This window comes from Typopeltis vanoorti, chromosome 13, assembly GCF_054136105.1.
Source record: "Typopeltis vanoorti isolate ZY-2024b chromosome 13, IOZ_Tvanoo_1.0, whole genome shotgun sequence".
Taxonomy (NCBI): Eukaryota; Metazoa; Arthropoda; class Arachnida; order Uropygi; family Thelyphonidae; genus Typopeltis; species Typopeltis vanoorti.
Window position 1 is genome coordinate 3,541,438 of NC_143561.1, and position 25,824 is coordinate 3,567,261.

At 37.6% G+C, this 25,824-nt stretch overlaps 1 protein-coding gene across 3 annotated transcripts in view; it reads left to right on the top strand.

Moving 5' to 3' along the window:
• lin (protein lines homolog) overlaps positions 1-25,824 on the top strand; it is a 109,666-nt gene that overhangs the window by 38,679 nt on the left and 45,163 nt on the right. For all 3 annotated transcript variants that reach the window (XM_090402972.1, XM_090402973.1, XM_090402974.1), the window contains one exon: positions 14,898-15,070. In XM_090402972.1, the coding sequence (XP_090259098.1) occupies positions 14,898-15,070 (173 nt within the window). The remainder of the gene's footprint in view (positions 1-14,897; positions 15,071-25,824) is intronic.

The following is a 25,824-nucleotide window of genomic DNA, read 5'->3' on the forward strand; positions in this document are numbered from 1 at the left end:
TTTCATTTAAAAGTAGAATTCATGTGTTTGCTATATATTGTATATTAAATGTTTTATTTTGTTAATCTAAATATTGTGTTTGCCTGAACTCCCTTTTATTGCACCGTTCATAAATATTCGAATCTTGCAGGAACCCCAAGTGTAATAATAAATGATTCGGCCTAATGAGAAGACTGCTAACTTAATTAAGAATTGATTCTACTATTTTATATAGACTAATCTAAAATAGGGTGGCGCAGTATAATTATAAATTTCTCTACTTTTGGATCGGTGATCAATTTGCGATTAAGTGTTATATTGATAAGAGTGACTTGAACCAAGATGGCGGATTTAGAACATAACATGAAAATAGAACGTCACGACAATACCAAATCTGTCACAACAGTTATTCAATTTAGTCAGGGAATCTTGCAGACTTGTACCAGATTTGTTTAAAAGTACATCATCCACATAAAGTAAAGAGCTGAAATTAACATCTCCAGTTTTGATATTCTGGTTTAATACCACTTTCCTTAATAGTGTGATCTATGTAGATAATGAATAACAGAAGGGATAATGTACATCCTTGTCTGACGCCAGATTTAACATCAAACCATCTTCCTATACTTCCTTTAATTCTAACCGCTGACTTACAACTCAAATAGAGACTATGTATTGCTTGATATAATGTCCCGTTGACATGATGTCAGATCCATAAGTTAAAATTGGTTTCATTACTCTCTTGTATACAGCTAGTTTAGTGTTTGATTAATTCTCTTTTATTCCGTATAAATTTATTGAGTTGATTTGTTGTTCCTTATTTTATTTGCCATCTTAACTAATTGTGTCAAATGGCTGAAATGTTTTACTCATTCTGTACGTTCTCTATTCAGGACATAGTTGATGTTTTCAGTATCTCTACTTATTTTAATTGTCTTTGTCTTTTTATTGCTGATTTTTATGCCAAATTTATTACAGCAGCTATTTAGTTTAGTTAGGGAATCCTGCAGACTTGTACTAAATTTATCTAGAAGTATAACGTCATCTGCATGAAGTAAAGAGCCGAGATTAACATCTCCAATTTTGATATCAGCTTTAATGCCACTTTTCTTCATGATGTGATCCATATAGTTGATGAATAAGAGTGAAAATAGTGTGCACCTTTTTCTCACCTGATTCAACATTAAACCATCTTCCTCGTCTTCATATAATTCCTTCAATTCTAACTTCTGAACTTATTGCTTGATATAATATCCCATTCACACCAAGTAATTATAACATTTTGAACAACTTTTCTCTTGACACCTTGTCATATGTTTTTTCCAAATTTACATAACTCAAATACAGATCCATATTATATTCCCATGAATTCTGTCTTAAGTTGAAAATCTCATCCTGACAACCTCCATTTGGCCCCTGAACCCACTTATTCCTGTCCAAGCTCCCCTCCACAATTTTTGTAACCTTCCCTCAAATAAATATTGTCTAATTCTTACCAGGAACACTCAGTAGAGAAATTCCTTTGTAATTTTCACATTATTTTATTTCCCTCTTTATTAATGGGCACTATGTGAGCTCTATTCCAATCATCTGAAATTCGATCCTCTAGAGACCAGGCCTTCTGAGTTATTCAGTGTAGCCACTGTAAAACTTTTATAAGTCCATATTTGAGCATTCCTGGTCAAATATCCTAACCACTCCAGCTGCCTTCCCACATTTCAGCTGTTCGATGTTTTTTTTTTTACTTCTAGTATTGATATGCCCATTCTCGTTTGTTCAGCATTGTGAATATCTAGCAGGGTGCACTGTGAGAAGGTCAGAAGCCCTGATCAGTTCTCGCATTCTTTAAAAGGCTACATGGAAAAAAAAAAAAAAAGCTGGTAGACATCAAAAGAGTATATAGTGGAGTGGAATCAAGGCGAATGAGAATGACTAGTGGAGTGCCCCAGAGCTCTATATTAGGACCACTACTATTTAATTTGTACATTAATGATATAGCAGAATATTTGAAGGAGGATATTCAGTTGTTTGTCAGTGATGCAGAACTAAGGAATGAGAATAGTTCATAAAGGCAATGTAGATATCTTACAGGTTGACTTAAATAAATTGGCAATGTAGGCCAATTTATTTAAAATGCAAAGATTTAAGATTCAATTTATTGGCAGATGCAAAGGACGATGGTTGTCAATTCATTGCTGTAAAATGCAAGGTAATGCACTTAGGGATGAAAAGATTGTGCACTCTGTATCATATTGATGGTATTAGTTCATAGGAAATTGATGAAGCCAGTGATCTGGGAATGATGGTAGATAGAGATTTGTAATTCAGAGGACATATTGCAAGAGTTGGCAGAATAGTTAAGAGGATTACTTGGATGATGAAGAACATATTGACAAGTAAAGATAGGGAGATTATTATCCTTCTTTATAAGGCTATGATTCGGTCACATATTGACTACTGTACACAGATTTGGTCACCTGCATTTCTTGGGAATTGAGAGGTAGTGGAGAGAGAATTCAGTGACTTGTGACCAAGCTGGTGACAGGTCTGAGGAATGGTCCCTATGAGAACAGATTGAGGGTGTGTGTTGTGGAGTTTAGTTGACAGGCTGAGCAGAGGTGATATGATAGAAATTATAGGTAATTAAAGAATTCTATAAGATTGACACACAAGAAATTTTTCAATACATGGAGAGTAAGTGGGGGAGGGTAAACAAGGAATCACACTTAGAAGTTGTCTAAGAGTGTGGTTAGTAAGGGTGTGCAGACTAGATTCATCACAGTAAAGTGATAAGATCACTTTACTGTGATCGCTGTAGCCATTGGAGAGGAAATCACAGTATCAAAAAAAATAATCAACTCCTCCCCCATTCCCCTTCCTTCTCGTCAACAAGATTTTAAAAATGCCATCACCATACCCTACATCCGTGGCACATCTGAAAAAATAGCCAAGATACTAAAACAATACAATCTACACACAGCATATAAGCCCCACCGCAAACTGGCTACCCTTATCCGTTCTACGAAAGATCAGCTCCCTCCTCTCTCTCTGCCTGGAGTTTACAAAGTACCCTGTTCCTGTAAGCTGGCATACTTTGGACAGACAGGCAGATCAGCATCCATCCGTCTAGAGAAACACAAGTCTTACATCTTCAAACACAACTATAGCCATTCAGGCTTGGCTGACCATGTTTTGGACACCACCCACAGAGTATCATGGAAGAAAACCACCATGCTCCACCACAGCAAATTCAAGAAAGAGAGACTTTTCTTAGAAGCAGCAGCAGCTCTCAAAAACCAACCAAATCTCAATAAATATGGGTGCATTAAGCTTCCGAAGATTTGGGAAACACTCATCACCAGAGTTCCCACCTTACATTCCAGGCCACCTACTACTGCCCTTAGAGGGCGCTCTACCTAGATAGGACTTTAGTGTCACCCACGTGGTTGGGCTTAGTATTGTTTGTTATTTGTACATATGTTACATTAATTTTTTTGTAATCCCCGTAGATGTCCTAGTGACTAGGACGAAATATAGGAAGTATTAAAGTCTATTTTAATTCTTTTTGAGTGTTGTAAAAAATCCATTAAGCCTCCAACATGATGTCCTCACAGCACTTAAGCCTCTACACACGTAATGTACGGGGAAGATGACGGATGCAAGCGGGATTCCCTAGAATTCAGCATCTAATGGCAGCTAGGACTTTGAGGATCATCTTGAGGACATGAAAACTAAGGGTCATGTGGAAAAGAAGGGACAATGTATAAGGCAATGTGCACGATAATACGAAGCTTTTTTCTGGTTGTTCCTGACTTCACTTGGAAGATTCTTGACAAGTGGACGGAGTAGGGATGAGCAAGAGGGTCCCATAATGCTGGTTGGCGGACAGGCATTCTGAGTAAGCTGAACAAGATTCCATGACAAGCAGCACCCGAATCATCGGCCTATGCAGAAATTGTGCCAGTCGCCAGATGTCCCACTCAAGTAGGAGCAGAGACAACACTGTATCGAGGCAGTGAGAAGTTCGAGTCCGGAAGAATATGAAACGGATGGCATAGTCGTAAGCCTGTTGCAGAAGCAACTGATCGAAGGATGACCCGAACAACACGTGGCCATTAACAGACCTTCAGAAAAAAGATTGGGTAATGTAAAGACCTTTACTATATGTTTGAATGAGACAGAATTTAATGTTAGATCATATTAAGTGGACAATTCATAGTGGACTATAACAAGGATTTGAATTTTAAGATAGAGTAATTCTGCTAAACAAAAGAATGTCAGGAGTGTAAATTTAGCTGCATGTGACTGAGATTATATGTGAATTTGTAATTTTGTAGATGATTTATACCAGAATAGTAACAGGTTGTGAAATGTCTTTAAATGTAGCATGCATTAAGAATTAGATTTAGAATAACATAGTTAGCTAGTTTTAATGTTTTATAGTTTGTGTGTGATTAGCAATTTGATCTGTGAGTGTTTTGTTAAATTAGCATTGAGTAACTAACTTAGCAAGAGATTTTGAAAAGCTTAGTATCCTATTCCAATTATAGTTGTAAAGTGTAATTTGTTCCAATAAACATGTTTTGTTGTATATGCCTGATTTCAAGAATTCAAATTACCACTTGCTAAAATTTAGAACCATAGCGGGAGGGAATTTAATGAAAGTGTTTGAGTAATAGATTATTGGCCACGATTGCAATTAGTACCAGTATCTATTTAGTGTATATTAGAATGAATGCCAATTAACCTAGGAATATTCCCTGAATTTTGAATAAGCTCATATTATAGGACTCTGGCTGGCACAGTAATAAAAAATAAATTTGCCAGTGTCCGAAAAGGAAACATTCCTAGGTAGAGTCGTGTTAGGCACACTTTAAGGAAGTATATTAGTATATTATATCAGTGAAGAAAGTAAGAAAGAAAAGATTAATAAATATAAAAGGAAGAGTGAAAGAAAGATACAAGTAAATAAATAATAAACAATATATCTTTAACAATAACGAAAGATAACGAAGATATAACAATAACAAAGATGGTTTCAGGACTGTACAATGTTAGTTATGAGGATCAGCTGAGGGAATGTGGACTGCAGAGTTTGGTAGATAGAAGGAGAGGTGATATGATTGAGACTTTTAACTGTTGAGAGGTAGTTAAAGGGTTGACACTGGGGGAGTTCTTTCACTTGGTGGAACAGGTGGAAGGATGACAAGGGGGCCAGGAAGCTGTGAGCAAGAGGGGTGAGGAGTGGGTTCTTTGCGTGGAGGGTGGTTGAACCGTGGGATGCATTATCTGATGACATTCAGTGAGTTCAAGGAATGGTATGATAGAGTTTGTGTTTTCTATGAAGGACCTCTCACGATGAGTCTTTTGACTCCATGCACATCTGAATCGTCATATTAATAATAATAATACGAGGGTGGTTTGAAAAGTTCTCAGCCTCGACCATAGATGGCAACACTATCGGTAAGATTTTTTGTTTCTAACTTGGTTCATCTGTCATAAGCATCCATGTGAAATTGCAAGTCATTCTATCTAGTAGTTTGTTTTATACACCTGTCTGAAGCAAAAATGTTGTCTGTATCCCTTGAAATGGATAAAATTGAGTATCGTGCAGTTATAAAATTCTTTGTAAAAGAAGGTTTAAAGCCAAAATTAAGTCATTCAAAGTTCAAAAAAATTTTATGGGCACTCTTCTTCTTTATTTTCGACATTTAAGAAATGGCTACCATACCAGCCTTGAAGATGATCCATATGATGGATGTCCAAAAGGTGTGACAACACCAAAAATCATTGATCAAGTGCATGAGTGAGTCAAAGTGCGTGAATTGCTGAGACTGTAGGCATTTAAAAAGAACATGAAGGATATATTTTGCATGAAGAATTGCATATGAAAAAGCTTGGTGCAAGATGGGTGTCGTGCTTGCTCACAGCAGATCAAAAACGCACTCGCATGAAAATCTCTGAACAGTGCTTGGAGCATTTTAACAAGAATAAAACTAATTTTGTGCATCGATTTATTACTATGAATGAGACTTGGATTCACCATTACACAACAGAATCCAAATAGCAGTCAAAACAATGGAAAGAAGTTGGTTGTTCAGCCCCAAAGAAGACAAAGTCAGTTCCATCAGCAGGAAAGGTCATGGCATCGGTGTTTTGGGATGCTAAAGGCATTTTGTTTATTAATTATCTTGAAAAGGGTAAAACAATAACTGGGGAATATTATTCTGATCTTTTAATCAGATGAGACGAAAAAATTCTTGAGAAAAGACCCAGTTTGCAGAAGAAAGAAATCATCTTTCATCAGGACACTGCACCTGCTTCCCCATTGCCTACAAAGGTGTTTTGGCAATGGGGAAATTAAGGGATCTGCACTATGAATTGTTGGAACATCCACCCTATTCCCCAGATTTGGCTCTCTTTGATTTCTATCTCCCAAAACTAAAACTCTTCCTTGCTGGTCAGCGTTTTTCTTCGAATCAAGAGATGATTGCAGCTGTAGAGGAGTATTTTGCAGATCTTACTGAGAACCACTACAGGGAGAGGATAATGGCGCCTTAGCATCACTGGAATAAATGTATTAGTGTTAAGGGAGATTATGTTGAAAAATAAAAGTAATTTTGAAATTATAAATTTGTTTTTTCATGGTTAGGCCGAGAACGTTTCAGACCACCCTCATAATAATAATGAAAAGGTTACATTATTAATAACTTTTTATAAATAATTTCTTCCAAAGTAATCTGTTACTTCATGTTTTCAGTATTTTCAGATCATTTATTTCAGTCCTCTAACTGCATCAATCCACCAAGATCTTAGTCTTGTTGTTGTTGTTTTTTGTTGTCATTTGTTTTTTTCACCCAACACCTTTTGCTAACTTTTTCTTTCCTATTCCTTTTAGGTGACCATACCACCAAAAATTGTTCCGCTCACACATTCCAAATGCCTTCCTAAAATCTTCATGCTTACTATGGTTCTGCCATTGATGCCACCTATTCACTCCCATAATTTTTTCTCAGAACTCCGATATCTGTGGTCTTGTCTTCGATCAACTGCTATGTTTCTAATCCGCATCTCATATCCATAAGTTAAATTGATTTTAACTCATTAACATATTAAAACACTGTCTTGAATATATTGCTACTTCATTGTTTTGCTAATCTCTTTTTTATTCCATATAAATTTATCCAGTTGACTGCCTACCATACCAGCTTTGCTTATTCTCTGTTGTTGTCTTTTTTCTGTATTTAATATGCCATTCACTAAAAAATTATGCCTACTGCCAGAGGTGTTTTACTTTTATATGGTTTCACATTCAGATGCAGTTGATATTTTCACTGTTCCTGCCTATTTGCTTAGTTTTATCTTTTTATTGTTTTTTTGTTAATTTTCACATCATATTTGTAAAAGCAGTTATTCAGTTTAGTTAAGGAATTCTGCTTGTGCTGGAGCATGGTAGCTGTAGGTGAAGAAAGGAATTCATTATATTTCTTGAAGACCTGAAAAACAGTTCCAATGAGGAAAGGCTGTTTCAAGAGCAGAGGTTTAGGAAATGTAAACATAGGATTAGATGTTGGTTCAGTGTGTTTGGAGTTGAACTATGTGAGTGCTGACCAACAATTATTCAGTTTAGTTAAGGAATTCTACTTATACTGGAGCATGGTAGCTGTAGGTGAAGAAAGGAATTCATTGTATTTTTTGAAGACTTGAAAGTTGTAAAATTGAGAAAAACAGTATGAGGAAAGATTGTTTCAAAGAGCAGAGGTGTAGGAAATATAAACATAGGAGATGAGATGTTGGTTCAGTGTGTTTGGAGTTGAACTGTCTGAGTGCTGACCAGCAGCTGCTTGTATTCATATATGATTATAGAAAAGTGGAGGGTTGGCAGCAGCTAGTTCAGTGAAATGCCACCTTTGGAAATACCTATAGAAGAGACGTGATGTAGAAACAGAGAGTCTGTGGGAAAGCCACAGGAGGGGTCAACAATTGACTTGCTTGTTTCTGATTACAGTCAAGCATTCTGAGGAAGATCTTAGGTGCACCACCGCCACCCGAAATATGAAAATAGTATTTTAAAATTGGGTAGATTTGAGCAGTACAGTAATGAGGGCATGAAGCGCCTGTGGCAAGTATCTAACTTTTGTCCCCCCAACCCAATGCAAGTGTCTAACTTGTGCCTCCCTAACCCAAAAATGACAAAAAGTTGGAAAAATTTAAATGTGACAGGTTAAATTTTACTAAATGCAATATGTTAAATACTTACTATTAACCCCATCAAAATGAGTTGCAGTGTGTTGCAGAATTTGTGTATCTAAAGTGGCATATTGCCAAAATTTAAAAATGCAATATAAAATAGTGGACTTTTATATTTATTTATTTATTTTTTACGTTTTGCGCCCCAAACGTAGTTGTCCCTGTGGTGGGCGTCTCTTGCGCCATGCCCTCGTTACAGCACTGGATTTGAGTTGTGTCAGGAGTTCAGTAGGAGAGAAGTATTGTTTAGAATAAAAAACAATACCAAACTTTCTGGAGGCTGAAGAAGCAGTGGACCTATTGTGTTTATATTATTATTATTATTATTATTATTATTCAGGCCTCCAAGGAGTCAAAAGACTCATCGAGGGAGGTCCTTCCTAAGACATAAAGTCTGTCAAGACTCACTGAGGGGAGGTTCCCCCCTGAGAAACACAAAGTCTATCATACCACTCTTTAAACTCACTGACCGTTCTCGCTCCCACCACTCCATCAGGCAATGCATTCCATGGCTCAACCACCCTCCACACAAAGAAACCACTCCTTACCCTCTTGCTCACAGTTTCCTTTCGTAACTTCCAGGGATGGCCTCTTGTCATCACTCCTTCCCGCTGATCAACCAAGCGAAAGAACTCCCCAGTGTCAACCCTGTAACCACCTCTCAACAGTTTAAAAGTCTCAATCATATCACCTCTCCTCCTTCTATCCACCAAACTCTCTCTCAGCCGATCCTCATAACTATCCTTGTACAGTCCTGAAACCATCTTTGTCATCCGTCTTTGTATCCTTTCCACAGTTAATTTATCCCCTTCAAATCCTGCTGACCAAATCTGAGAGCAATAGTCCAAGTGTGGTTTGATCAGAGACTTATACAACGGAATGATAACCCTCTTATCTCTGCAGGTCAGTGTCCTTCTCATAATAGCAGCAATCCTCTGTGTTACCTTCACCACCTTTGCAATATGTCCCCTAAACTTCAGGTTTCTATCAATCATCAACCCCAGATCTCTTGTCTCCCCTACTTCCTCCAGTATAACTCCTCCCATAGAGTATGCAGCATCCCATCGATGTTTCCCAAACCTCAAGACCTTACATTTTGCTGCATTAAACTGACACCCCCATTCATTTACCCATCTATCTAGCTTATTTAAATCCTCTTGCAGGGCTACCACATCTGCACTATTACTAATAATCCTTCCCAGCTTCACATCATCTGCAAACAACTGAATATCCCCCTGCAATCCACTGGCTATGTCATTGATATAAAGGTTAAACAATATAGGTCCTAGTACTGAGCCCTGTGGGACCCCACTTGTAACCCTCTGCCTCCTGGAAACTGCTCCACCATACACAACTCTCTGATACCTATCAGACAGCCAATCCTGAATCCAGTTGACCAATCTGACATCCAGACCCATGTGCTGCAACTTAAATATCAGCTTATCATGTGGCACCCTGTCAAATGCCTTCGCCAAGTCTAAGAAAATTGCAGTATATGCCTTTCCCTCATCTAATGTTCTTGTAACTTTATTATAAAAGGCTAGCATATTGCTAAAACAAGAGCGTCCTTTCACAAATCCATGTTGATTCTCACAGATAACATTACCCTCATCTGCCCAATGCTGTACACGGTCCCTCACTACTTTCTCCAAGATCTTAACAACTACTGATGACACACAGACTGGCCTATAATTAGAATATCAAGAGGCACCAAGAAGAAAAAACTGTTGACATGAAATATATTGTCAGAAGTGAAGGGGAAGAGAGAGAGAGAGAGGTATGGTCTTTCTTCTCGGAAAGAAGACAGGATTGCATTTGAAATTTATTCCATTCTCCGATATTTGCAGCACAAAATGACACATAAAATCTTGACTGAAATTATAATTCATTTATATTTTTTTAATTAGGCAGGATAATAGACAAATGGAAAAGGAATGCAATGACTATGCAGGATTTATGAGGGGTGTGTGTGTGTGTGTGTGTGTGTGTGTGTGTGTGTGTGTGTGTGTGTGTGTGTGTGTACATGCATGCATGCGCACACACAATATACTGACAGACTGTTTAACAGTGGGGATATGAAGAAATATGGAAATTGAAATGAATGCACTATATTTAATGAGCAACTTAGTTTTTAAAGTAACATAAAACTAACTATTTGCAAGATTTCATAAGGAAAAAAGAATTTAACTAGGAAATTAAAGATGTAACAAAAGTTTCGATCTGAAGAAAATTTAATAACTGTACCACAGATGAAGGAATTGTTTTAGAAGATCCTATATGTTATTGTTAAAAAGGAGAGATATCAGTATTTAAAAAAAAATGTGGTGTACATCAGAGAACACTCCTTCTTTCACTACGTGTTATTCCCACTTCCTATGCAGAGTCCACGTGTTACTTAGATGCGACTTCTTGTTAGTAGCACTCCCAATCGACTTGTCGCCTAGTCTGCCGCTGGGGAGGGGAGTATATTTTTGGCTGTAGAAGCGTATATTCACGGGGTAGGTTTGCCTGCTTGCGGGATGAAAAACGCCAGATAAACTGGTGGAAAAACCCTACTGCCCATGCCCAAGACCGACTAACTTGGCTATGCCTAAGGAAGATCCTCGAGTTCCTCACGTCTTCGACGAGAATCGAACCTGGGACACTCCTTCCCCAGACATATGGTTGCAAAGTGCAAAGCCACTAGGCTAACCGTGCAGACCACATCAGAGAACACTAGTAGATGATAATATATTGAGGTTTTCTTACATTTAAGACTAGCGCTTTATCAGGATTTGCAGATTATTTCCACATCCTTCATTGTTTTTTAATTTACATTAACATGCACAGTTAGCTCATGCTCCCTAATGTATTGCATTCCTTTATTAAACTGTGCATTGACTATTTCCGTTATGCTTCCTTTCACACTTCTCATTTTTGACCTGATCTGTTCATTCAATATCCACCGAATGAATAGTTCAGCCCTCTTCACAACATGACTAAATGAATGACAATTTTAAAAATCCCTCCAGTTTCTTTAATCGAATATGATTGAAAGCTTCCATAGTTCAGTCAATATAGATAATCCCCTTTGAAAGATGGAATTCAAACTCAAGGAAGACCCTAGTTTGAATCCTATCTAGGATGCAAAGAACTTTTATCAAGACTTCTCAGTTAAAGGTGAGTTAGCTGGTCTCATAAGGAGGTGGCAGGATGTTCTCCTTCCAGAATCCAGTGTTTTTAATCCCTCAGAACAAGTAAAGGTATAATACTATGCAGATAGGATTAACTAACCTATCACAGCATTAATCAGGTATCAAAGAAGCCAAATTTCAAAAGAAGCAAAAAAAAGCTATGACAGGTTGCATCTATTGCTTTTCAACATTGACTAGTGTTTGTAAAACTGTTAGAAGAAAGTCATTTTGCCAAAATCAAAATTAAACAATATTGTGATTGAGAATGATACCATTATATATGTAAACAAGAGATTATGTGAAAAAAAAAAAAAGGTGTAATATAAAACAAATGTATGCCTTTACTATTTAAAAGTAAACAGATGTATATTTTCTTAGTGAGGGAAAAAAAAAAGAATATAAATATTGTTACTATCAGTCCTTGACCTCCAGGGAGTCAAGGACTCATTGAGGGATGCTATAAATCACCCAACCCAGCTATCATGCCTTCCCTAACATTCATTCACACTAGATGCACTCACTATCCCTAAGGACAAATTATTGCACTCACTGCTCTCTGGGAAAAAAACCTAGTTCTTATCCCTTTCTTGACTGTGAACAAACCTTTCATATAACAAAAAAAAAAAAAAATTCATCGATTGACGTCCTATAACACTCATTCAAAAGTTTATAGACCTCTGTCATATCACCCCCTCTTTCTCCTGTTAACCAGAGTCTGCCACCCACATACTCTCAATTTGCATTCCAGATACTCGAAACCCAGGAGAAAAAAATCTGGCACAAAATCCAGGTGTGGTCTTATCAAAGAGGCAAAATGACTTCATTATCCTTACATGTCAATGTTCGCTTCAGCATCACAATTATCCTCTGAGATGTATTTGCAACTTTTGCTATGTGACCTTTAAAACTTCAAATTCCTATCAACCAGTATGCCAAGATCCCTTGCCTCTTCAGTTTCGTGTAGCATAACTCCACTAATATAATATGCTGCTGGAACTCTAATCATGCTAAAGTACATAACTTTACATTTACTAACATTAAACTGATAGCCATTTTCATTTGCCCAAATTTCCAGCCTGTTCAAATCATTTTATAATTGCCGGCAAACAGTTGCATATCTGATGTTAGATCCTTCCTGATGTCATTAATATATAGATTGAACAATAATGGCCCAACAACTGAATCCTGAGGTATACTACTGGTCACCTTAAATCTGGCAGATTCATACCCACTGTATACCACTTTTTTGTTATATCTGTCAACCATCCCCTGATCCAAGTCAAAAGTTTATTTTCCAATCCCATATTCTCCAGTTTATGCAACAGCCTTTCATGTGGTATCCTATTAAATGCCTTAGAAAAATTCAACATTATCATAGTGTATCCACTCCCTTTATCGGCCGTAATATTGTTATAAAATATGAGCGATTTCTAAAACATGAGCTGCCTTTAGTAAACCCGTGCTGTTCCTTGCAGAGTATAGCATGTTTATCTACCCATTTCTGTATGCGAGTTTTTACCAACTTCTCTAAAATCTTCACTACCACACCAGAGATACCGATAGGTCGGTAGTTAGGCATATCGGTCTTGCACCACCCTTGTACAATGGAACTATTATACATTCCTTCTATTCCTGTGGTATCATTCCTGACTCAAATTATACAAACATGTGAAAGGCATAGCCAATTCAGCTGAACATTCCTTTAGCAAATAGGCTGATATTCCATCTGTCCCTATAAACAAATCTTATCTAGGTTATGCAACAGCTCCTCAACCTCATTTTCATGAACCCTCAACTCTTCATCCAGTGTAACAATAGCACTGTGCCCCATGTTACATACACCTAGTTGATATATCTTAGCAAATATATTCAAATATATATTTGAATTTATAAACAAACTGAAAGAACTCTTTACAATTGAGTTTTGTTTATGCTATTTTAAGGGAACAGAATTTTGTTTCTATTAGCTTATACTGAAAATATAATTTTACATAAATTAAAGTAAAACCATTGACTTCCTTCCCACCAGAAACTTGTTGGAAAGCAAGTACCACCCATTCTTCTTGAGGAATGTAAATATAATTTTTCTTTTTTTTTATAAGATCAAATGGAAATCTGAATAAATTGCATAAATACAAAAAATGAGCCAAAGCTTTCTGGTATGTCTCTTCAAAATTGTTTAAAATATCTTATTATTCATGCCAGTAGCCATAAATAAGATTTTTTTATCCAAAGTTTGCCCATGAAACTTTTTAAGAGTTTTGAAGTTTTTGGTAGTATATTAGAAATATAGCACTTCTGTATACTACTGAATATATAATGCTCTTTATGATACTGGGGTAAGGGTTGATTCAGTATCACTCTAATAAAAGACTGAAAAACTTGCTCAAGTCTATCAGCTTTCATTAATGAGATTCTTAAATTTATTTGTAGGCCAGGTATGGTTGGTGGAAATTTATGTTAAAGTTCTGTCTTCATATACCAACTGCTGAATGTCTTATTAGTATGATACTGATCATCTTACATTGACTGTTGTTTTCTCATATTGTACAGGAAACTTTGAAATTCTTGTTAGTTTTATGAGCAGATTTAGCTTGCCTAATTGGCATGAACAGTAATTGGATATTATATTTTACTTCTCATAATTAGCATATAAATGAGAGTAATATGCTTGGTATATTATTATTATAATTATGAAGAACAGTCTGCATTCAGTTTTTCTGGGTTTGCTGCATTGTCTAAATGAAAACCTGAAAAACATGGATATTTGGAAGATTAACACATTAAGACGAAGTTGACCATATGACGGACTTTTAAAATGGAAAATGCCAGTTTCTTTTAAGGCACACACATCTGCATAAATATAATACAGCTCTCAAGCCATTATTGATGGTTCAATGGATAGCAGATCTGCTCACTAATAAGCAGGCCATGAATTCAAATCTCATCATGGGCTATCATGCACTCAGAATTCTAGTTCTACATCTCTAGAGCATGATTTCTGAAATATTTATTATCAGCCCATCCATTTCATTATTATTATCATCATTTTCACATCAACCTTCACAGAGTTCAGTAGACTCATCATGGGAGGTTCACTCAACCTACAACATATTTATCATATTGAATCTTAAAACCCTTAACACTCCCAGCATTCACAATGCACTCTAGTAATGTATTCTGCTCACTCAAAATCCTCCACACAAAAAATCTACTCATTACATCCTTCTTCAACCTTTATGCAACTTCCAGGGATGGGCTCTTGTTCTTCCCCTCTCACCTTCTACTTTTTTACAATCCTTTTTGTTTTAATCCAGTAAAATCCCCTCACTAACTTAAATGTCTCAATCTTATCACCTCTTTTCCATCTATGCAGATTTAATTGCAAAATATTAATTATGCAATTAAAATTGCATAATTAATATTTTGAATATAGCATTGTATGAAACTGAAAGTTATACATCCAAAAAATTGTACAAAAAAATTTATTTTCAGGCTCATAGCACTGACATGCTGCTTTCAGAGAAATTTAATAATTCTCCTTCAGAAATATGTGCAGCCGCTGAAATAATTGTAAAAAACATAAATGCAGGCTGGCTTACAAAAATACCTTGGCGCCACGAATTCTGTGGATTTGGTGGCACTAAAATCCACCCTTCTCAGAGTCTGTAAGTAATTTACTGTAGCTGTTGTTTTTCGTAAATAAAACGTTCATATATTTAATTTTTAGTATGGTAAAATCCTAATAGCATGACACTATATAGGAATGAAATGCTGAGTTATCTCAGAATTCATAATAAATGGTTTAATGGAATAAAACATTAGTTAATCTATATTAGTTTCTGTTTCCTTATCTAATACCTTCAGAACCGCAGGCCTGCCTGGCTGGCCAAATGGATAGTTAGTACAGGATGTTATTATAATACTACATCAAAAGGTTACAGGACTACTAACTCCTTATGAAAAATTTTCTTCCAGATTACTTTATACACTAGTTTTTCCATAAGTTAAGGAACAAAGGGTTGGGGACGTGTGCAAGTCAGGTACATTATATAAAACAATGCCAAGTCCAGTTATCATATACAAATGAGTGGTGCTATCAGCGGTATATGAAAATGAACCATTGCATAAAAGTGGGAATTTTTGAGTGGTTTCTCCATTTCATTTCTGGAGTGAGAAAAGACATGTTGGCAAAATTCTTGACAACACATCATTTAACTGATGAATTTGTTGGTGAGCAATCATAACACTAGAGGTTTGCTAAAGTTAAATGGAGGAAACCAGATGGTCGCATGTAAGTCAGACTGTGGAACTAATTCGAACAGTCATAAACAACAGAGATGCAGTGAAGGAAGGACACGAGCTACAACTACAGTGGGTGACTGCAATCTCTGATCATCTACCAAAATACGGATGCTACCTCCAAATCAGCTACAATCTGACCTCAAATTGGCTACAGGAATATTGCTTCCACTGTGCACAGAAAACTTCACAAAGGCAATCTGAATACTAGGCAACTGTAGTCTGCATGCCCTTGTCTCCATGCTACAGGAGAGAACATTTTGAAATCGGTCAGGCTCTAGGCTCTACATCAACTTGAACCAAGACCCATGGGGCTGGTATTGTTTACAGATGAGTCCATTTTACCCTACAGAGCGATACTGTGTGTGTGTCCTGATCTGGAGAGAACCAGGGACACATTATCGTCTCTCTGCTATCTACGAAAGAGACACTTATGGTGGAAGGATTGCGATGGTTTGGAGAGGCATCTAGTTGGATAGACACATTGAACTGTATGTGCTTCCTAGTAGACCAGTGAATGCTGCAACTTACAGAGATGAGGTTCTAGACACCTATGTTCATCCATATGAAAGTGAGATAGGAGAAGACATTTATTCTGCATGTAATATTCATCCTTATCTAGTGAAGCTTGTGGACCAATATCTTCAAGAAGAGACTATTGTATATATGGACTGGCCAGCCAGGTCTCCTGACCTTAATCCTATTGGGCATGTCTGAGATGCTCTCTATGCAGATATGTTGCTCTCAACTCCCTTCCTACTTCCCAAAACTGTGGGGGACTTAGGAGAGCCTTGCTGAGGCAGTGGTTTTTATTATCAACTGAGACCACTATTAACAGTATGAAGCGTGCTGTATTGCTGTGAGGGGGTGACTACATTCCATATTTAGTTATTTATTTATTTATTCGTATGGAGTTGCCTCCCTATTTCCCCCCGTCCCTACTGGGGCGAGTTGAGCCCCTCATGGGGGGTTAAGTATTTATGACTGTAGATGCGTATGTGTTCACAGAGCCAGTTTGCCTGCTTGCGGGATGAAAAACCCCAGATAAACTGGTGGGAAAAACCCTGCTGTCCACGCCCAAGACCGGCTAACTTGGCTATAGCTGAGGAAGATCCTTAAGCTCCTCATGTCATCGATGGGAATCGAACCTAGGACACTCCTTCCCCAGGCATATGGTTGCGAAGCGCATAGCCACTAGGCTAACCGTGCGGACATTCCATATTGAGACACTTGAACAATCTCATTTTAACCTCTTGTTTTTTGACATTTATCTTCATGTATCCATTTGTTACTGAATTAAACTATTCATTTACAATTATTGCGAGTGTTTTTTTTTTTTTTTTCACATTTCATATCATGCTGCTTTTCATCAAATTGCATGAAAATTCATCATACAGTTTTTGAGTTATGAGTTTTCTCTTTGTTCCTTAATTATAGAAACCAGTGTAATTCAGTCTTCTAAGGAAAGTGTTAAATTTCAGAGTTTATAAACTCAAATATACATACTTGTTAAATTTCCATGATTTCTTAACTATGTGTCTTAAAGTGAAAATTCTGAACCTGATAACATCTGTTTGGTGAACCCAGTTTATTCTTCTTCAAGTTTTCCTTCTATAGTTTTTTTTTTTTTTTTTTTTTTTTTTTTTTGTAGCCTCTTTTTAAGTTCTTATGATCTTGGTGTGATAGCGTAATTCAAGCCTTTTTTTGCATCATGCACTTCAGCTCAGTAGTCCTACTTTGTGATTTTGAAGCATTGGAGAACTCTTGCTTCTGCAAAAAAAGGCTTGAATTATGCTATCACACCAAGGTCATTCAACAAATCAGATTTCATCCATCTATGAAAGAGATCTAAAATCCCTCTTTGCCGATATAGCCAATAAATAAGATATGGATAGAAACATCTAATATAAGTTATAATACAAATAATACAAAGACATTGTTATTACAAAGACAGGTGAAGGTTTTGCTACCATCATTCTTGACCACAACACATACCAAACAGGTTAACTACAATCCTACAAGCCACATTGAAAAGAAAACAACATAATTAAGTCAGTGATCACTTAGCTAATGGGAACAGCTAAAAAGCTGTTATCACATTATGCTTGCACTCCCAATTTATAGTCTGATAAAAATTCACAAAACAAATGCATCACTGTGACCGATAGTTAAAGGAATCAACAGCCATAATTACCACTTATCTGAGAAGCTAGCAGGTGACAGTCAAGGAGTTAATAGGTCATTCCTCCTCCTCCTAAAAAACAAAACAACAAAAAAAAAAACAGGCTGCACTTCATAAACAAAATTACAAACATTACACCCAACAATGAAGATTTATTATTCAATCCTTTCTTTTAAGCTTACACGGTGATCCGAATGCATTTTTGAAAATTATGGAGACAACTACCATGTTTGAATAAAAACTTTAGTTTAATATAACTAAAATCTACATTCGACGTTTCGACCTTTATGTCAAGGTAATCTTCTGGAGCATACAACTATACACAGAAAACAAGCTACACTACATTCAAACTGGTTTGTTAAAAGTGGTGAGCCATGGGCTCACCACTATCCCCCCCAATTGCTAACTTCTACATGGAAACCTTTGAGCAAAGGACTCTTGATTCTGCCATACTAATACTGACAGTCTGGCTTAGATTCGTTGATGTGTTCGCGATCTGGCCGTACGGGTGACAAACACTAAACACATTCCTTAGCCACCTGAACAAACAACACGAACGCATACAATTTACCATCAAAATCGAAAATCAAAATTCGCTCCTGTTCCTAGACACACTAGTCACACGTCTTCCTTCAGGCAGTCTATCCTTCACGGTCTACCGAAAACCGACACACACTGACCAATACATACATGCTAATTCATACCACCACCCATCACACAAATATGGAGTCATTAACACCCTTAAAAACAGAGCTACAACAATTTGCTCTAGCCAGCAAGCCCTGAAACAAGATCTAAAAATAATCAGCGACACATTCATAAATAATGGCTATAACAAAAATACTATTAAGAAAATACTCCATAAAACAACAACAAAAACGAATCTAGATTACAGTAAAACCATAGCCATCCCATACATTAAAGGTTATCAGAAAAAAATCAACAGAATCCTACAACATTATAACCTCAATGCCACCTTTAAATCACCCACTAAACTTAAAACCATATTCAACTCTAAGGATCCTCTCCTCCCATTAGCACATCCTGGAGTCTATTGCATACACTGCACCTGTAACTTACTGTACATTGGTGAAACAGGACGGACAATCCCTATACGCAAGACAGAACACATTAGACACATTAAATATAACCATTATGGTGAAGCAGGCCTCTCAGATCACGCGCTCAACACCTTACACCAAATCAACTGGAAAAGCACCTGCTCTTTATACCACACAAAAACCTGGTATGAAAGGAAATTTAAGGAAGCCTGCAAAATCCTGATAAACCACCCAAATATCAACAACAAAGATGGCCTGAAAATTCCAAGGATCTGGATGGCACACATTCAGCCTACCTAATATATAAGATCCAGCATAAGTCAGGACTCTAGCCAATCTTCAGCTAGTATTAGAAACCATTCTATACCAACTAGCTGGAATGTACAAGTATAATCATGATGATATATGTATATAAATAGATACTTGTTGTTGCGCCCAATGTATTTCTACAACTAACAGATAACACTAATAATAGGACTCTAGCGTTGATGTATAATTTTTTTTTCTCACCAGAGGTCAGGCCAACAATTGTTGTAGTGGTTGGTCAGTATCTTTAACAAACCAGTTTGAATGTAGTGTAGCTTGTTTTCTGTGTATAGCTGTATGCTCCAGAAGATGACCTTGACGTAAAGTTCGAAACGTCGAATGTAGATTGTAGTTATATTAAACTAAAGTTTTTATTCAGACACAGTAGTTGTCTCCATAATTTTCAAAAAATGCATTTATTATTCAGCTTTGACATAACTGCCCTTTTTGTAAATGTCTCAATCAATGACACAATATCCAGAACAAATTTCTACCTATTTTTCTTGTTGAGAGGCTTATATTGTATATTAAAAGTGTATATTAAATAAACTTTAATATACACTTTTCGATATTTCGGCGAACGTCACGTTGCCATCTTCTTGGGAACTTACTAAAAAGACACGTGCACACAAGTACTAATAACAGCAAATGAGACTGAAGCTAGGAAGCTAGCGTTTTCCTAAAGTCCTGATGGTGCCCCCTGGCGGGCTATATTGGTAGTTCTTGGCCTTTGGGCTGAAGTTCTTCTGATAAAAGTTTCCCAAATTTGGGGCAGTTTCATGCATCCAAATTTGTTGAGGTTTGGCATGTTCCTAAGGGCTGAGGCTGATTCCATGAATAGTCTTTCATACTTGAACTTGCTGCGGTGTATTATTGTGGCTTTCTTCCATCTTATTCTGTGGCGGGTATCCAGAGCGTGGTCTGCAAGCCCAGAGTGGCTGTACTGGTGAAATCGGATGTAATCCTTGTGTTCTGAGATTCTGATATTTGCTGTCCTGCCTGTTTGGCTAAAGTAGGACAGTTTACAGCTGCAAGGGACCTGGTATACACCAGGTAGGTCTAGGGGAAGTGGTTGGTCTTTGGTGGAGCGGATAAGGAATGCCAGTTTTCTGTGTGGTTTGTAACAAGTGGTCAAGTCATGTTTTTTTAAGATTTTATTGATTTTTTCCGAGGTGCCTCTGATGTAGGGAATAGTGATGGATTTAGAGTAATCTTTTTTGTGAAGGGGAGGGGGTGGTGGGTTGTGGATAACTGGGTTAAGTATTTTTTGGAGGGGGTAGCCGTTGGCTGAGAAAGTGTCACGGATGTGATTTAGTTCAGTGGTTAGGGCTTGATCATTAGAACAGATTATTTTTGCCCTGTTGAATAATGTTTTAATAACTCCATATTGTTGTGGGGGGGGGGGGGTGTTGGTGAATGTATCTGCCTGTATGGGTGGGTTTTCTATAAACTGAGAAAACCAAGGTTCCATCAGGTTGGCGGGTGACTAGTGTGTGTCTAGGAAGAGGAGGTTATTGTTTTCCTCTTTTTCCAGGGTGAATTTGATTCTAGGGTGTTGGTTGTTCAAGTGTGTTAGGAAGGAGAGGAGTGAATCCGGGCCATGTGGCCAAATAGCGAAAACATCATCAACGTATCGAAGCCATATGGTAGGTTTTTGTGGGGCTGAGGTTAAGGCTTTCTCTTCAAACATCTCCATGAAGAAGTTGGCCAAGGGTGGGGAAAGTGGTGAACCCATGGCTGTCCCCTCTATCTGTTTGTAGAATTTTTCCTGCCAAACGAAATAGCCTGAGTTCATTGTAAACCAAATAGGGCTGAAATATCGGGAGGAAATTTAGCTTGGATTAGCTCTAAGGTTTCTTTGAGGGGGACATTCGTGAATAGGGAGGAGACATCAAAACTGACCATTATGTCATTATGTTGGAGTGTAAGGTTTTCTAGAAGAAAACCTTATACTCCAACATAATGACAACATACTCCAACATAATGACGCCAACATAATAATGGTCAGTTTTGATGACCATTATGTCATCAAAAGCTCCACAGCTCCACAGCTGCCAAACATTAAATTACATTCCTGAACAACCCAGATGTATCCAGTTCACCATTGAGATTGAAAACAGTAACTCTCTTTCTTTTTTTTTTTAGACACACCTGTCACACATTTTCCCTCAGGCTGTGTCTTTCTTTCATAGCCTACCATAAACTTGCACACACACACACAGGTCAACATACATAACGATTCATCTGTCAGCCAGCACAAAAAGCAAGGATCATCAGCACCCTCAAACATAGAGCTCTAACAATTTGCTAATTTGCTCTAATAAGCAATTACTCATCATAAAATTCCTGACATGTACCCTCAAGGCGTGTACAGGATATGATAGTAATACATGAAAAATTTACATCATTACTAACTTCTTATCTACAATTTTCCTCCAAATCAGTTGGTTACTTGTCAAGACTTCAACATTATCAGATCTTATATTTCTATCGTCTAAGGCATTTTGTACCGTATCAATCCATCTATATATGTTGGTCTTCCTCTGGGTTGTTTTCCTGCCAACCTGGCGGAGAACACTTGTTTTGCTAATCTTTCCTCACCCATTCTATTTAAGTGACCATATTACCTGAGATTAGCTCCGCTAATGCATTCCTGGATGCTGACAATGTCAAGTCTTTTCCTAATATCCTCGTTTTTAATATGATATTGCCATTGATGCCATCTGTTCATACCTCTAATCTTTCTCAGGACTCTCATATCTGTGGTCTCTAGTCTTTGGTTAAGTGTTTTACTTCTGACCCAGCTCTCAGATCCATAAGTTAAAACTGATTTGAACACTGTTGTATACAGCTAATTTAGTTTTCTGACTAATTTCTCTCTTATTCCATATGAATTTATTCAATTGACTTCCTACCATACCAACTTTGTTGATTCTGTTGTCTATTTCCATATTTAATTTACCATCTTCACTAAAAATCATGCCTAAGTAGCTGAAATGTTTTACTTGTTCCACAGGTTCTCCATTCATAATGCAGTTGACATTTTCAATGATTCTGCTTATTTTCATTGTCTTTGTCTTTTTAATGTTGACCTTCATACCATATCTATTACAACAGTTATTCAAGTTAGTCAGGGAATCTTGCAGACTTGTAGCAGATTTATTTAGAAGTATAACATCGTCTGCATAAAGCAAGGAGCTGACATTAACATCTCCAATTTTGATATCAGGTTTAATACCACTTTCCCACTTAATAGGATCCGTATAGATAATGAATAACAGAGGGGATAATGTACATCCTTGTCTCACACCAGATTTAACATTAAACCATCTTCTTGTACTTCCTTCAATCCTAGTTGCTGATTTACAACTCAAATAAAGACCAAGTGTTGCTTGATATAATGCCCCATTGACACCATATAACTGTAGCATTTCAAATAGCTTCTCTCTTGGCACCTTGTCATATGCCTTTTCCAGATCTGTGTTATATTCCCATGATTTCTCGACTATTTGTCGTAAAGTGCAGATCTCCTCTTGACAGCCTCTATTTGGCCTGAATCCAGCTTGTTCTTCACCACGCTTTTCTTCCACAATTCTTCTCAACCTGTTTCTCAAGTATACTTGCATATATCTTGCCAGGAACACTCAATAGGGAAATACCTCTGTAATTCTCACATTCAGTTTTATTTCCCTTTTTATATATGGGTACTATTAGGGCTCAACTCCAATCATCAGGAATTCGTCCGTTTGTCCATGCCTTCTGAACTATGCAGTGCAGCCACTGTAAGACTTTTATACCACCATACGTAAGCATTTTTGGTCGAATATCATCTACTCCTGCTGCCTTTCCACATTTCAAGCCTTCGATGGTCTTTTCTACTTCAAGTATGGATATGTATTCATCTGCCTTGTTTCTTATACTTCTAGCATTGGTATACAAACACAACAACTCATTTCTGGATCTACAGCTAGTTCCACTGATACCACTCACTCGATGTGATCTCTCCATGCTGGACTGGGGCTATTTCCCTTTCTGCTTCTTCATTTTAGAACCCTTTGCAATTCCATCTGTTTCCTTTTGATCCCTGATCATCCCATTACTTTCCTGCCTACACATTCTCTCACCTCCTCTTGGAGCATCCACCTTTCTCACGCTGTGTATCCCTGTCCACCCTGAGCCTCCCTGTTTCCCTGCTCCTCTTGCACACCCATTCTCTCATTATCTATACTCATACCACTCACTTCCACATTCATTTCCACTCCTTCAATCTCTCCTGTCTTACTCTCCTGCTCTTCCACATCACTCCCCTCTCGATCTGATTCATTCTCTCTATTCACTTCTCTACCTTCCAGCAGCAGTCTCTCCAAGCGACTCACACCATAACCACTCAAATGCAGTCCATCGCTCCCATACAGCTCACTTCGTCCCTCAAACTCATTCCACACATTAACAAACTGTACTCCCATCTCCTCACACATTTCAGCCAGAATATCATTCATAATCCTTGCTCTCTGCCTCATTTCACCACAATCATACCTAGGCAACACACTGACCACCCTTCCTGTCACACTATTCTCCTTTATCTTTCCAAGCAGTCTCCTGACATTCATTTTGACATGCTCTTTGTTCTCTCTCAAATCATTCGTACCAATTAATACAATTAACTCTTTTGCTCGTTCCCGCCTCATATTCAATGCCTCAATCACTCTACTCATTTTACCGCCTGGAAAACATACCTTGTGCATTTTATCCTCTAGCACACCTTTAATAATGGAGTCGCCATACAACGCCACTCGCTCATCTTTTGTTAACTCTTTCATGCCATCATGATTTATTTTAATAGTTTTGACCTGCATTCTCTTAATTTCATTCTGCATCCATTTCATTTCTTGCTTCATCCAATCCAATTCACCTTCTGAACCTCGCGACACATTCACTCTATCATTAAATCTTTCTAACTCTCGACCCTCTCTTCTCACTTTCCCTCTCATTCATCCTTCTTTGTTTCCGTACTTTCGGTCCAACATACGTCCAACTTTCACTGTCATTCTTCTCACTTTCACTCTCACAATATAGACTGGAATGAAGAGATAGCAACTGGAAGTAAAGAAAATGAGTTTCTTGAGTTTTTGAGGGATAACTACCTCAGACAGTATGTAACAGAGGGCACAAGAGGATTAAGGCTCTTGGATTTGGTCATCTCATCGGAGGATGTAATTATCAATGAGGTATCAAATCATCCACCAATTGGTGAAAGTGACCATGAGGTGATTACTTGGGTGGTTGCCAGCAGTGCAAGGACCCCTGTGAAAAAAGGGTATATGTGGAACTACAAGGGGGGTGATTATGAAGAGCTCAGGAGACAGCTTGCAGGTGTAGCATGGAATGAGGAGTTAGCTGGAAAAGAGATCAATGCAGCTTGGAGGATTTTCAAAAAATATTTAGTGGATGCAATGTCTAAATGTATACCACAGGTGAGAAGGTTAAATAAGTTAGGTGTGAGATGGATGAATAAAGAGATTAAGCATGCAATACAGAGAAAAAGGGCATTGTGGAGGCAGCATAAGAGAAGTGGAAGTAACCAATTTCATGAGTTCTACAAAGACCAGGCAAGGAGAGTGACTTGGTTGGTGAGAGTAGCTAAAGAGAGGTATGAACAGCAGTTAGCTAATGAAGCTAAAAAGAATCCTAGGGAGTTCTTTCGATATGTAGCCAGCAAAAGAAAGAATGATTATGGAAGGATGACATTGATTGGAGGAAATGGTATAAAGACAGCTGTTGCAGAATGTGTGGTGGAGATACTTAATGAGCAGTTCATAAAGATCTTTCAATCTTGTGAATGTGACTTCATGGAGAGATTAAGAGCAGTTGATGATGGGGAGGAGAGACTGACTGTAAGTGAGCAAGAGGTGTTTGGGGAGTTGAGTAAACTAGATGTAAATAAGGCTGTGGGACTTGATAATATATCACCGCGTATTCTGAAGGAATGTGCCAGAGAGTTGACACCTGCCTTGACATATTTTTTTAATACGAGTCTTGCACTTGGTCAAGTCCCTAAAGAGTGGAAGGAGGGCAAGATTGTGCCACTTCATAAAGGAGGTGATCGAACTCAAGCATCAAACTATAGGCCTATCTGTGTGTCAGGTGTTGTGGTTAAGTTGTTGGAGAAGCTTGTGAGAACTAGGATCCAGAGTTGGGTTGACAACAATGGTATAATCTTTGATGGACAGCATGGATTTGCTAAAGGGAGGTCGTGTTTTAGTAATCTACTTACTTATTACAATAAAGTGACTGCTTCCTTGAACAGAGGAGAAGGATACACAGTAATATACTTGGATTTCGCAAAAGCTTTTGATAGAGTACCTCATGATAAGTTGACAGTCAAACTAGAGCAGATGGGGTTGGATATTAGATTAGTGCATTGGATTGGAGACTGGCTATCTGATAGGTATCAACAAGTTGTGTATGGGGGTGCAATATCCAGGAAAAGGAAAGTCACTAGTGGAGTGCCTCAGGGATCTGTTTTAGGGCCATTACTATTTAACTTGTATATTAATGATATTGGCGAAGA